Source organism: Chrysochloris asiatica, unplaced genomic scaffold (genome assembly GCF_000296735.1).
Source record: "Chrysochloris asiatica unplaced genomic scaffold, ChrAsi1.0 scaffold00229, whole genome shotgun sequence".
NCBI lineage: Eukaryota > Metazoa > Chordata > Mammalia > Afrosoricida > Chrysochloridae > Chrysochloris > Chrysochloris asiatica.
In genome coordinates, this window is record NW_006408747.1 from 1,432,022 (window position 1) to 1,446,880 (window position 14,859).

The following is a 14,859-nucleotide window of genomic DNA, read 5'->3' on the forward strand; positions in this document are numbered from 1 at the left end:
GTCAACTCTATTTTGAGGAGGCAGCTCTTCCCCAGTCGCATTTTGAGTGCCTTCCAACAGAAACCTGTGAACCATGGGTGATACAACTGGCATTTTAAACACTGAAGGCATAGCTTCCAGCATTATAGCAACACACAAGCCATAACTGGTGGCATAGCTTACAGCATCACAGCAACATGCAAGGCACCACAGTATGACAAACTGACAGACAGGGGGTTAAGGCAATATAATGAGTCTTTTTAATCTCAGTGATTGTACTTTTCAGTCTTAAAATTTCTAATTGAAAATTCTCTTTTATCTTTCAATTAACATTTCTCATTTCGTTCTTTATTGACACCATGTTGTTAAGAGACAGAGTTGGTTCCAACTCACAGTAATCCTGTATAGGATTGCCTAGGAGTGGCTGGTGATTTTGAACAGCTGAACTCTGCAGTTAGTCCAGTGCTTATCCTACAACACATCAGGTTTCCAAAGATATTGTATTGTACTTTTAAAATAAATTTTAAAAAATTTCTTGAACATATTTATACTTGCTTAGTTGAAGCCTCTGTTTGCTAATTCGAATAGCTGAAACAACTCATGGTCTGTTTCTACTGACTGTTTTTAGTGGATCATACTTTCCTGTTTAGTATATTTTGATTGAAAACTGAATAATACATCACAGTGGCTCTATATTCTATTTTGCTTTGTTCTTTTAAGGATTATTATATTTTCTTTAAGTAAATAATTATACTTTGAAATCTATGTTCTGTATGGGATACAAGAGCTGCTATCTGTGACTAGTTCTTACAGTTTGTCCTATTGCTTTCTGAGATCTCCTTGAGCCCACCCTATGCCTACATAATCTGAGGGTCGGTCAAGATTTGGGCAGAGACAGTGCTTGTTGTCTTTATGAATTCCTTATTCGTAGTGATTATCCCTATTCTTTCCTGTTGCTCTGACAGTTTCAGGTTTTGTCCTTCTACACTTCAAAACCGTAAGTGGTTTGTCAAACCCATAAAACTTCTACTGCCTGAATTGCAGACTTCAGAATTATACTCAATTATAAATAACAGAAAATTAAAATGTCAAGTTCCAAATAGCTGTGTTTCAAGAGTAGATTTTCATCATGTTTTGCCTGGTTTTACACTGCGCTCCCTGAGGTCCCTCATCCATATTCTCTATACTCCCATATGCATAGTTTAGGTTTCAGCCATGGATATAGTAAGAGTTTATACTCAGATTTTTGGCTTCATTCTTTTTATGGTTCTCTTGCTGCCAAGATTTCCTCTTTAAATTTCCAACAACATTTCCAACCTTAAACTCTGATCTTGGCTTCTCAAGACCATACAAGGCTACTGTTTTTCCAAAGTTATAACTGTATGGCTTTTGGGAAATCATTCAGCTCAAAAAGCCACAAACTCACAGCTTCCTTATGTTTTTGAATACTTTCCAGTGTTTAAGGACATTTACTCAGTTTTTACTATTGGAGTTAAATTGTTATCTATTGGAGGACTCAAGACACTATTTCAGAAATCTATTGCTACTGAAATCTGTCATCCAATTTTTACAGAACAGGAAATAAGCCTTAGAAAGGTTACACAGCTAGTAACTATCAAAGCTAGAATGTTTTATAACTAAATTATAAATCCAAAGCCTGATTTTAACTTAACACCCTCATGTGATTTCTCTATTACATGTGCAGTGCACCGTTCTATTATGTCAATAATGATTAAAACAAATAACACAGTATGGAGCATAAAACAAAACATAGGGTTAAATGTCTTCCTTTTACCTAGCAGAAACCAATTAACCACAATTTGATAAACCATTAATTTGTATTTCAATAGTTATATGCTCAGGGACAATTATGATGTTTTAGTGATTCTAAAGTGAATGAAAATAAAGAGTGCTTTATAAAATTATTTTTAACATTATGATTTACTTTCTAATTTCATAGTCTACATTTTGGGGACAATGAAATGATTAGTTCATGTTCCAGCAACCCTATTTAACATCTAATGCAAAATACATCAACAATAAAGTATCAAGAAAACTAAACTACAGACATCTAATTGTTTCAGAAACAAAGAAAATGAAAACCTTCTTTTGTATCTGTCCTTGAAGATCTTCAGTCACTTTGGTTAACTCTTCCACTTTTGCTGCTGCAACTCTCAGATCTAACTTAGCTTGCCTAAGAAAGAAAATATACCCATGATCATTGTTTAATGACCCACAAAATCAGAAAAGAAATCAAACTTTGGCAAAATTCGTACAAACTTTTATGTACCGAAAAACATCTAAGGGTAACTTCGAAAAGATTCCTTTATTATGAATAAAGTGCATATGAAAGAGGAAAAAGAGGAAATACAGCTGAATGTGGGGGTGAAATAGGAGTAATTAATGCTTTATTTGGATAAATTACATTTAAAAAATGCTTTATTGTGAACTATGCAATAGTTTACATGGGAGAAAATTAGCTTTACAGTCATTCTATTGCATGGATAACTATTTTATACTCAAATAATTCAATATATACCATGAAAAAGAACTTGAAAAACCTGAAAAATTACCTAATAGGCCAGTACAGTAAATGAAATATAGTTACTTTTATAATTTGCTGAAGTTTATAGAAGAATTATTGACTAGACTTTGCATACAAATGAACCTAAGCTTCAAAACCTTATTCATCCCTAAATAAAAGAAGCATGTATTAAATGACCATTTAACATAATAAAATCTAATATTTACCTCATGATAGTATATTTCATTTGTCCAGACTATAATTATAAAAGGCAAGAACTATAAGTTTCTTTTAAACACCTAAGAGTATTACATAAATGAAATTATCTTCTTGACTCCCCAGGAAATGACTTTAAAATAATGATATGTCTTTCTCCCCACCCGCATATGAATCTTATTGTTTATTTTATGAGCAAATCAGTTATTTAGCTGATAAGTGACTTCCAAGAGTGGTTTAAGTTCAGAGTATGAATAGAATAAAAGATATTTAATATCATACCAATTAAGCATTCTGTCTACAGAAAAATTTATTGTAGGTGTTTGCTTCTTAATCCTATTTTATGAAAGCGTCATAAATATAAATCATACCAACCACTGACAATATTACATCAATTACAATTCAGATTGACCCGATGGGCCAGAGTAGAATTGCTCCTTTGGGTTTTGAGACAATATTTCTATGAGAGCTGACAGGCTCATCTTTCTCCCAGGAGTAGAATCTCTGACCTTAGGGTTACCATCCTAATGTAGCTTCACCAGAGCTTCTTATAAATCGTATTGCTGTTGCTGTTAAATACAGTTGTACAGGTTTCAACTCATACCTATGCTGTATAGGGTTTCTCAAGGTTGTGAAAGTGAATATTTAAAATATAAACTAGAATATAACATGGGATGGAGTACAATATTGTTGTTAGATGCCATCGAATCAGTACTGACTCATAGCGACCCTATGCACAATATAATCTTACAAAAATCACCATTAACACATTTAAACACTTTAATCATCAATACATTTCTTTGGCATTTAACATCAAATATTTGGCTCTGTATGATAAGCACTAGACTGTTAATCACAAGATGGGCAGTTCCAGTCACCAGCCTTTCTGTGGGAGAAAAATGAGGCTTTATGCTCCACAAGATTTATAGCCTTGGAAACTCTATAAAGGGTCACCTTGTGTTAGAACCTACTCATTGGCACTTAACAACAACAACAACAGGTCTATTATAAAATAAGTTTTTGCCTGTTTCTTTCTGCAGCCTCATATCAAGAGAATACTAAAAATGTATCCCACGTTTTCCTGGTACAATGAAAACCGGCACAATTCCAAGAAAAATAAAACTCAGATTTCACTAATTTGATATGTAGTCTTAATTTTTTTCTCTTTAAAGTCAAAGAAGAATGCATGCATTGGGTACTTTAATAATGACTTTTGTAGGAGTCTCTGGGTAACAAACATGAGTTGGCAGTTTGAATTTATCCATGGACCCCTTAGAAGATAGGCCTGGTGTCTACTTCTGAAATGTCAGAGTTGAGTAGTACAGCTCTGCACACACGAGGATGCTATGAGTTGCAACTGACAAAACAGTAACTAATAAAATTATCCAAAGTAATAAAGTCAATAACTTATGCATACATATTTCAGGAATTTCTAATTACAATTTTATACAAAAAAATTTAAAGTCATTAAAGCTTTTAGGCAACCAATATCAGGTAGCTAAACTGGGAAAAATTATTTTATTTTTTTTCTCATTTCCAATCTTTAGCAGCATTCTAACAGTTAAAAATCTATTAAGAACACAGTTTAAGGAAAACCCCTTAAAAGCATTGGACATTAATAATCTGTACAATGTTTAATCAAAACTTTAAAAAATATCAGTTCTTAAGTCATTTATAAATAGTTCATTTATATGAAACTTAAATTATAGGCAATTCAAAATTCAAAGTTAATTCAAAATTATATATAACGTACAGTAATTTGCCATTTTAATACTTATGTCAAAATTTAATTTTATATGATACTACTAATGGTTGGAGTCCTGGTGTGGACTGCAAAGTTGCTTTGAAACACAAGGTCAGCAGTTCAAGCTCACCAGTTGCTCCTCAGAAACCCTATACAGGGTTGCTATGAGTCAGAACCAACTTGACATCACATAAAAACAAAAACAACTAATGGTAATCTATTCATTATTTCTTACTCATTCAGAATGTCTGGAAATGGTACATGGTCGCCTTTATATTTCACAATATCTTAAAGGTTATTCTGATGTGCAGGCAAAACTAAGAACCTCTGTATTAGATGTTATAGATTATCTACAACATCAACAGGATTGTTTGACATGAGTGATTACAAATGCAGTTTTGGAGTCATATAACTTTCAGTAACAGAGAAAGAGGTGAAAATATTAATTACATTTATTATCAGGTAGGTTATATAAGCACTGGACTTCAAACCACAAGGTTGGTGGTTTGATAGAGGCTATTGCTCTATCAAAGATTTACAGCTTCGGAAACCACATACAGGTTCTCGATGAGTTGGAACCGAATCAGTTGCACTTAACAACAACAGCAACACATTATAAAAACATCTTATAAAGTGGACGTGAGCAATACATATTTACTATGTGCTCATGGTGATGGAGATTCTACAGAACTGGGGGTGGTTAAAAACACAAAGATAGGCAAGATACAGTAGTATTTAGAAGAATCACAAAGTAGACTTTGCTGCTGTTCTTCTTAAGTGCCCTGAAGTCAGTTCCCTTTCATGTTGTTGTTAAGTGCCATTGAGTTGGTACCAACCCATAGTGGCCTTATGCACAGCAGAATAAAACACTGCCCAATCCTGGTCCAACCTCACTACTGTTGCTACACTTGAGTCCACTGATGCTGCCACTTGTCCAATCCATCTCATTGGGGGTCTTCCTCTTTTTCTCTGACCCTGCACCTTACCAAACATGATATCCTTCTCCAGTACTTGGTCCCTCCCGACAATATGTCCGAAGTACGAGAGACGAAGTTTGGCCATCTTGGCCTCCAAGGAGCACTCTGGCTGTATTTCTTCCAAAATGGATCTACTGCTTCTTTTGGAAGCCCATGGCACTTTCAATATTCGCCTCCAGCACCATAACTCAAAAGCATCAATTCTTCTACTGTCTTCCTTATTCATTGTCCAGCTTTCACATCCATATGACGTTATTGAATTACCATGGCTTGGGTCAGGTGCACCTTAGTCCTCAAGCTGACATCTTTGCTCTTCAACACTTTAAAAAGGTCTTGTGCAGCACATTTGCCTAATGCAATACATCATTTGATTTCTTCACTGATGCTTCCTTGAGTGTTGATAGTTGATCCAAGAAGAATGAAATCCTTGACAACTGCAGTCTTTTCTCCTTTGATAAGAATGTTGTTTATTGGTCCAATGGTGAGGAATTTTGTTTTCTTTACACTGAGATGTAAACCATACTGAAGGCAGTGCTCTTCGATCTTCATCAATAAATTTTTTAAGTCCTCTTCACTTTCAGCAAGGAAGATTATATCATCTGCATACCGCAGGTTGTTAATGAGTCTTCCTCCAATACTGATGACACATTTTCTTCACATAACCCAGCTTCTCAGATTATTTGCTCAGCATACAGGTTGAATAAGTATGGTGAAAGAATATATCCTTGTCGCACACCTTTTTTAATTTTAAACCATTCCATGTTCCCATGTTCCGTTCAATCAACTGCTTCTTGGTGCATGTACAAATTCCTCATGAGCACAATTAAGTGTTCAGGAATACTCATAGTTCACAATGTTGGCCATAGTTTGTCATGATCCACACAATCAAAAGCCTTTGTGTAGTGAATAAAGCACAGGTAAACATCTTTCTGATATTCCCTGCTTTCAGCCAAGATCCATCGGACATCAGCAATGATATCCCTCATTCCACAGCCTCTTCTGAATCCAGCTTGTACCTCTGGAAGTTCTTTGTCAATGTTTGCTTGCAGCCGTTTCTGTATTATCTTTAGTAAAACTTTACTCGCATGAGTAAAGAGACTGTCTGATGATTTCTGCATTCCGTTGGGTCACCTCTCTTTGGAATGGGCACAAATATGGATCTCTTCCAATCAGTCAGCCAGATAGTTGTCTTCCAAATTTCTTGGTAGAGATGAGTGAGTGCCTCTGTGCAGACTCACTTTGTTGAAAGATTTCAATTTTTCTTCCATTAGTTCTTGGTGCCTTGATCTTGAAACTTCCTTCAGTGCACCTTGGACTTCCTCCTTCAGTCTCATTGGCTCTTGATCATAAGCTACCTCTTGAAATGGATGTAACTATTTCCTTTTTCTTCTCTTGATGCTACCCGCATCATTCAGTAATTTGCCCAGAGAATCTTTCAATACCTAAAGTTAAGGCTTGAATTTTTTCTTCTGTTTCCCCAGCTTGAGAAATGTTGAGTGTGCGCCTCCTTTTTGGTTGTCTGATTCCAGATCTTTGCATATTTTGTTGTAGTATTTGGCTTTGTCTTCTTGAGCTGATCTTAGAAATTTTCTGTTCCGCTCTTGGACCTCCTCATTTCTTCCATTTGCTTTAGCATCTCTACGCAGGAGAGCAAGTTTCAGTGTCTCTTCTGACAGACACGTTGACCTTCTCCTTCTTTCTTGTCTTCTCAGTGACCTGTTGCTTTCTTCCTGTATCATGTTCTTGATTGTCATCCCACCATTCTCCTGTTCTACAGTATTTAGTGTTTAATGTTTCAAATCTGTTCTTCAGATGATCTCTAAATTCAGATGGGATATATCCAAGGTCATATTTTGGCTCTCATGGACTTGTTTTCATCTTCTTCAGCTTCAGTTTGAATTTGCATATGAGTATATGATGGTCTGTTCCATCACATGTAAATTGATGATATGGAGCTTTTCCATCATCTCTTTCCACAGATGTAGTCTATTTTATTTCTATGTATTCCATCTGGTGAGGTTCATGTGTATAGTCGTCTCTTATGCTGTCTAAAGAAGGTATTTGAAATGAACAAATCGTTGGTTTTGCAGAATTCTATCATGTGTTCTCCAGCATCGTTTCTATCACCAAGGCCATATTTTCCAACTACTGATCCTTCGTCTTGCATTCTAATCACCAATAATGATCAATACATCTTGATTGCATGTTTGATCAATTTCAGATTGAAGAAGTTGGTGAAATTCTTCTATTTCATCCTTACTGGCTTTAGTGGTTGGTGCAAAAATTTGAAAAATAGTGGTATTAACTGGTCTTACCTCTAGGCACATGGATATTATCCTATCATAGACAGCATTTTACCTCATGACATGTTCTTTTTGACAATGAATGCAACACCATTCCTCTTCATTTTTCATTCCTGGCATAGTAAACCATGTGGTTACCCTCAGATTCAAAATGACCAATAGCAGTCCATTTCAGCTCAATAATGCCTAAGATATCAATGTTTATGTGCTCCATTTCATTTTTGACAACATCCAATTTTCCCAGATTCATACTTCATACATTCCATGTCCCGATTTTCAATGGATGTTTACAGCTGTTTTTCTTCATTTTGAGTTGTGCCCCATCAGCAAATGACAGTCCCGTGAGCTTTTCTTCCATGGGTTTTATTACATTTGTGTCATCATGGCCAACTCTAATTGAGGAGGCAGCTCTTCTGCAGTCGCATTTTGAGTGCCTTCCAACCTGAGGGCATTTCCAACACTATGTCTGCCAGTGTTTCTCTGCTATTTATAGGATTTTCAGTGACTAAATATTTGGAAGTAGTTTGTCACTCCTTCTTCCTAGTCTGTCTTTGTCTGGAAGTTCATCTGAAACCTGTCCACCATGGGTGATGCTGCTGGTATTTAAAATACCAGTGGCATAGCTTTCAGAATCACAGCAACTCACAAGCCACCACAATATGACAACCTAACAGTACGACAGACAAAAGGAGTGGTGGCCGTTTGGTTTTATGTCAAAACTGTCACTTTAAATTTTGAGGACATCTGTGTGCGTGCATAGTAGAACCCTCCAGAGGTGGGCTGGGGTATCCATTCACTCAGGTATCTCCTCTAGTTACCAGAATGGAGGTGCACAGTCAGCGAGAGACCAATGAACAATGGACAGATAGCAAATAAATGAATGTCTACACCTGTATCGCCTCGGTTCTGACAGGTGTTCATGGCTGTTCTGATCCTTCCTCCACTTGTCCTCTTCTAAGATGGCGGCTCCAGGAATAGCTGAGTATCTTGAATTAGAAAGCAATAGATTTCTTGCTTCTCCAACAAATTCCCCTAGCTGTAAGCCTTCCAATCTTCCAAATATTCCTTTATATGTGGTTCAGAGCTCTAGCACCATCCCCTGAGCCTGCTTGGTCTGGTATTCTGTATTGTTGCTGACGGAGCTCCTCACTGCACGTCTACCCAATCTGCCATCTTGAGGATAATTACATAATAATGAGAATCATGACGTAGCCAAATTGACACATATTTTTGGGAGACAAAATTCAATCCATAACCTACCTATTCATGGAAGGTAAGATAAGGAAATGGAGAAAGCAATGTCCACAAAAATATCAGAAAATAAACGGGATATAAACAAAAAAGATTTTGCACAGAAATGTTGAAGAAGTAAAGAAAAATCAACAAAGAAGATCTAGAAACCAATAAAGAAGGGACATTTTAAAAATCCCTTTAAGGCTATTGGATTTGGCAAAAACAGGTACCGGTAATCTAAAGAAGTACCACTCATCTGTCAGTTTGCCGTACTGTAGTGGCTTGTGAGTTGTTGTGATTTTGGAAGTTATACCACTGGTAATTTAAATACCAACAGAGTCACCTATGGGGGACAGGTTTCAGATGAGCTTCCAGACGAAGACACACTAGGAAGAAGGAGAGACGAACTACTTCCGAATATTTAGTCACTGAAACCTTATGAATAGCAGAGAAACACTGTCAGATATAGTGGCAAAAATGAGCCCCTGAGTTTGGAAGGCACTCAAAATCTGAGTGGGGAAGTGAGGAGTGTCTCCTCAAACTAGAGTTGATCATGATGACGCAAATGGAGTAAAGCCCATGGGAGTAAAGCCCGTGGGACATTCATTTGCTGATGAGGCACAATGCAAAATGAAGAAAAACAGCTGTCAAAAATGAAATGGAACGAATAAACATCAATATGTTAGGTATTAATGAACTAAAATGGTCTGGTATTGGCCATTTTGAAAATGACAAACACATGATTTACTATGCTGGAAATGACAAATTGAAAAGGAATGGTGTTACATTCATTATCAAAAAGAACATATCAAGATCAGTCATGAGGTACAACACTGTCTGTGATACAATATCCATGCACCTACAAGGAAGACCAGATAGTACCACTATTATTCAATTTATGCACCAACCACTAAAGCCAGTGAGGATGAAATAGAAGAATTCTACCAACTTCTTCAATCTGAAATTGATCAAACATGCAATCAAGATGTATTGATCATTACTGGTGATTGGAATGCAAAGGTTGGGAGCAAAGATCAGTAGTTGGAAAATATGGCCTTGGTGATAGAAATGATGCTGGAGATCACTTGATAGAATTCTGCAAAAATCAGTGATTTGTTCATTTCAAATACCTTCTTTAGAGACAGCATAAGAGACAACTATACACATGAACCTCGCCAGATGGAATACACAGAAATAAAACTGACTACATCTGCGGAAAGAGACGATGGAAAAGCTCCATATCATCAGTGAAAAGAAGGCCGGGGCAGACTGTGGAACAGAACATCAATTGCTCATATGCAAATTCAGACTGAAGCTGAAGAAAATGAAGACAAGTCCTGGAGAGCCATGGTACTACCTTGAATATATCCCACCTAATTTAGAGATCATCTGAAGAATAGATTTGATACATTAAACACTAAAGACAGAGACCAGAGAGTTGTGTGATGACATCAAGAACATCACACAGGAAGAAAGCAAATAGTCATTAAGAAGATAAGAAATAAGGAAAAGATCAAAATGGATGTCAGAAGAGACACTGAAACTTGCTATCCAGTGTAGAGATACTAAGGTGGGTGTACTGAAGAAAAAATTCAAGCCTCGACTTTCATTATTAAAGGATTCTCTGGGCAAATTACTGAACGATGCAGAAAGCATCAAGAGAAGATGGAAAGAACACACAGAGTCACTGTACCAAAAGGACATGGTTGATGTTCAAGCATTTCAAGAGATAGCATATGATCAAGTGCCTAAAACACTGAAGGAGGAAGTTCAAGGTGCATTGAAGGAATTGGCAAAGAAGAAGGTACCAGGAATTGATGGAATACAAATTGAAATCTTTCTAGAAACAACGGCAGCACAGGAAGCACTCAGTCATCTTGGCCAAGAAATTTGGAAGACAACTATCTGGCCAACTGATTGGAAGAGATCCGTATTTCTGCCTATTCCAAAGAGAGGTGACACAACGGAATGTGGAAATCGGACAGTATCTTTCATATCCCATGCGAATAAAGTTTTACCAAAGGTAATACAGAAACGGCTGCAAGACTACATTGACAGAGAACTTCCATAGGTTCAAGCCGGATTCAGAAGAGGCCATGGAACGAGGGATATTACTTCTGATGTCCAATGGATCTTGGGTGAAAGCAGAGAACATCAGAAAGATGTTTTACTTGTGCTTTATTGACTGAGCAAAGGCTTTTGATTGTGTGGATCATGACAAGTTATGGACAATGTTGCAAAGTATGAGTATTCTGGAAGACTTAATTGTGCTCATGAGGAATCTGTACCTGGACCAAAAGGCAGTTGTTCAAACCAAATATGGGAACACTGACTCGGTTAAAATCAAGAAAGGTGTGCAACAGGGTTGTATTCTTTCACCATGCTTATTCAATCTGTATGCTGAGCAAATAATCAGAGAAGCTGGGTTATATGAAGAAAAACGTGGCATCAGGATTGGAGGAAGACTCATTAACAACCTGCGAAATTCAGATGATACAACCTTGCTTGCTGAAAGTGAAGAGGACTTAAAACATTTACTGATGAAGATCAATGACCACATCTTTCAGTATGGATTGCATCTCAATGTAAAGAAAACAAAAAATCCTCACCACTGGACCAATAAACAACATTCTTATCAACAGAGAAAAGACTGAAGTTGCTGAGGACTTCATTCTTCTTGGATGAACTATTAACACTCATGGAAGCAGCAGTCAAGAAATCAAACAACATACTGCATTACACAAATCTGCTGCACAAGACCTTTTTTTCCCCTTAATGTCTTACTGTGAATTATGTGATAGTTTACATGGTAGAACATTAGGTTTACATTCATCCTACCGTATATTCTTTCATTGCCATGGTTACAATCCCCTACATGCATCATAAAACAATTAAAGTCTGCCTCCTGGTCATCAACACACAACCCGTCTACCTCTTTAGGTCTAGAGTTCCCAGCCGCTCCATCTCTCCAAGTCATCACTTCTGCCTCCATCTCTGCCGTCACTATTTCTCTGGGTAGGGCCCAGCACTCCGCTTTTCTCCCTTGATGGTTCCAGTGACCTACGTTCCTGGACTGCAAAGTCACTCACTCCCCTCCTTTTGCTACCTTTACATTTCCAGCCCTCATAGTCCTGATAACAATTATTCATGTTGTACCACATCTCCTTTCATCAGCCCCACCCAGACAGATTGGATACTACTCAGTGGAGATTCTACCTTCCTCTGTGCCTTCTGGATCTAGGCTCCCTCTTAAAAGCTTGTAAGCCAGTCACTTCTTGCCTTTGTAGCCCCACCATTTTGGATAGCCAATGTCCAAGTTGCCCATCCCTGTCTACTCTGTGTATGGATGGGGTGGGAATGATCCTCGCTGTAAAGATTTGTTCCCTATTTGGAGCTGCTGCATCCAGAGGTGTAGTACACAAGATCTCTTTAAAGTGTTGAAGAGCAAAGATGTCAGCTTGTGGACTAAGGTGCGCCTGACCCAAGCCATGATATTTTCAATAACCTCATGTGCATGCGAAAGCTGGACAGTGAATAAGGAAGTTCATAGAAGAACTGATGCATTTCAGTTACGGTGTTGGAGGTGAATATTGAAAGTGCTATGGGCTGCCAAAAGAACAAACAGATCTGTGTTAAAAGAAGTGCAGCCAGAGTGCTCCTTGGAGGCCAGGATGGTCAAACTTCGTCTCTCATACTTCACACATATTGTCAGGAGAAGGATATCATGTTTGGTAAGGTGGAGGGTCAGAGAAAAAAAGGAAGACTCCCAGCAAGATGAATTGGCTTAAGTGTGGCAACAATTGTGAGGTTGGCCCAGGATCTAACAGTGTTTTGTTCTGTTGTGTATAGGGTTCCTATGAGTCGGTACAGACTCAATAGCACCTAACAACAAAACAACAATCTTAAGAAGAATACAGATTGAATAAATACATATTGACAGAAATTTCAAAGATTTATTATAGCAAATACAGACTCTTTATCCAATTAATTTGAAAGTAAGGAATGGAGAAGATATAGTAATCTGAGGAGGTATCAGGAGAGTAGAGGTCTAACGTTTACCTGAAGGCCTAGAAAAGTCTTGCAAACAGAGAGAGACTAATGTTTCAAGAAAGAAAGAATAAAATTCATTGAACAAGATGCAAGATGGATTTAAGATTTGCAGAGTTGGCAAAAACTGAGATACAATTTAATAGTAAAGAAAAGGCAGATATGAATTTTCTGTCATAGAAGTTGCTACAGCAGGAATGAAAGTAAAACTAATTTCCCAGATCTAGAGAAGAAAATAATCTCTGTCTATTTAGCCTCAATGTTAATTCCGAATTCTACTTGTATTTACTTGGTAATGATTATAAAAACACTATCTATGTAAATTGTGTACTAAAATGAAATAGAGAGAAAAAAGTATCAAAGTTATAGTATATTGAAACACTGCAGGAAAGTCCATTTATATCCATTACAGAGATAAAATGAGGCAACTGAAATTCATGTAGTTGAGGAACTTGCTTAAGTCAATCACCCAGTAAATGGCAAAAGGAGAATACAAATTAAGAGTTCTCTGATTTCTAAACCCATGCTTCTTATACTTCAAACCACATATAAGCATATTTTCAGGTGAGGCATGCAAATGTAAAGTACTTAGAAAATAAAATCATAAATACCAATAATTTTAAAAATCTGAAATAAGCCAGTAATCTATTATTAAAGGCAAAAGTTCCAAGGAAGCTTCTACTCTTGAACAATATGTTCCAGAAATAAAATCTCAGATTTTCTTTCTGTCCCATGCAAGATCAAGAAAGATACAAACATTTTTGAACAAGGAGTAACTTACGTAAAGCAGTGTGAAGAAATACAAAAATGAGAGCAAAACCCTATTTCTTGTCATAAAACAATTTTGTATGCTTAGAAAATTAGCTGCCAAGACATAAGGAACTGTCTGGCAATTCTATGACTAAGCACATCTGTTCAGGGCCATTTCTCACATGGGATTATTTCCAAGAGACGCTATGAATCAAAACTGGTGATCCTTGAATTCTAGATTTCCACAGCACTTTTATAATAGCAGACATAGTATTCACATTGGAACAGGAAACATCTGAGAAAAATCTGTTGTCTTAATCATAATAAAATGATTACTTGGAAAGTGAAATACTCTTTTTTAAAACTTAAGATATTATAGCAAAACTATCAACATGTGGATGCGTCCTAGTGGTGCCGTAATTTTAGCATCAAAAGGTCAGCAGTTTGAACCCACCAACCACTCTCTGGGAAAAAGATGAGGCCATCTGCTCCCATACAGATTTACAGGCACAAAAATCTATTTAACAGTTCTCCCCTGTCCTGTAGTGAGAGGACAGAACTGACTCAATAGCAGTGGGTTTGGTGTTTTTGATTATTAGCACGTGAGGACAGTCAACGCACCTTCAGCACAGACACCAGTTGTCTGTCAGTAGAAGCATGCATGCTGCAGTGATGATGAAGAGTTTTAATGATGCTTCCAGACTAATAATTAGGAAGAAAGGGCTGGCAGTCTAATTCTGAAAATTAGCCTGTGAAAATGACTATGGAGCACAATTATCTAGTACCTTAATGCATAGTCAGGTGCCAACTCAACAGCTGCTAACAACACCAACAATCAGCCTATACACCATTTTTGGTTAAAAGTACACATCTGTAAAAATGACTGAAAACAAACACAATGGATATATTTTCATCATTACATAATTTGGAGTCCTGGTGTGGTGCTGTACAATAAGCAATGGACTGCTTGCTAACCACAAGGTTCGCATTCAAATCCACCAGCTGTTCCTCGGAAATCTACACAGGTTTACGATGAGTCAGAACTGACTCGATGCCACTTAACAACATCATACAATTTATATATAT

At 37.0% G+C, this 14,859-nt stretch overlaps 1 protein-coding gene across 1 annotated transcript in view; it reads right to left on the bottom strand.

Moving 5' to 3' along the window:
* Positions 1 to 14,859, bottom strand: part of SCLT1 (sodium channel and clathrin linker 1) — a 272,952-nt gene that overhangs the window by 173,874 nt on the left and 84,219 nt on the right. Inside the window, exon 8 of the mRNA XM_006873207.1 lies at positions 2,083 to 2,173. Within this exon, the coding sequence (XP_006873269.1) occupies positions 2,083 to 2,173 (91 nt within the window). The remainder of the gene's footprint in view (positions 1 to 2,082; positions 2,174 to 14,859) is intronic.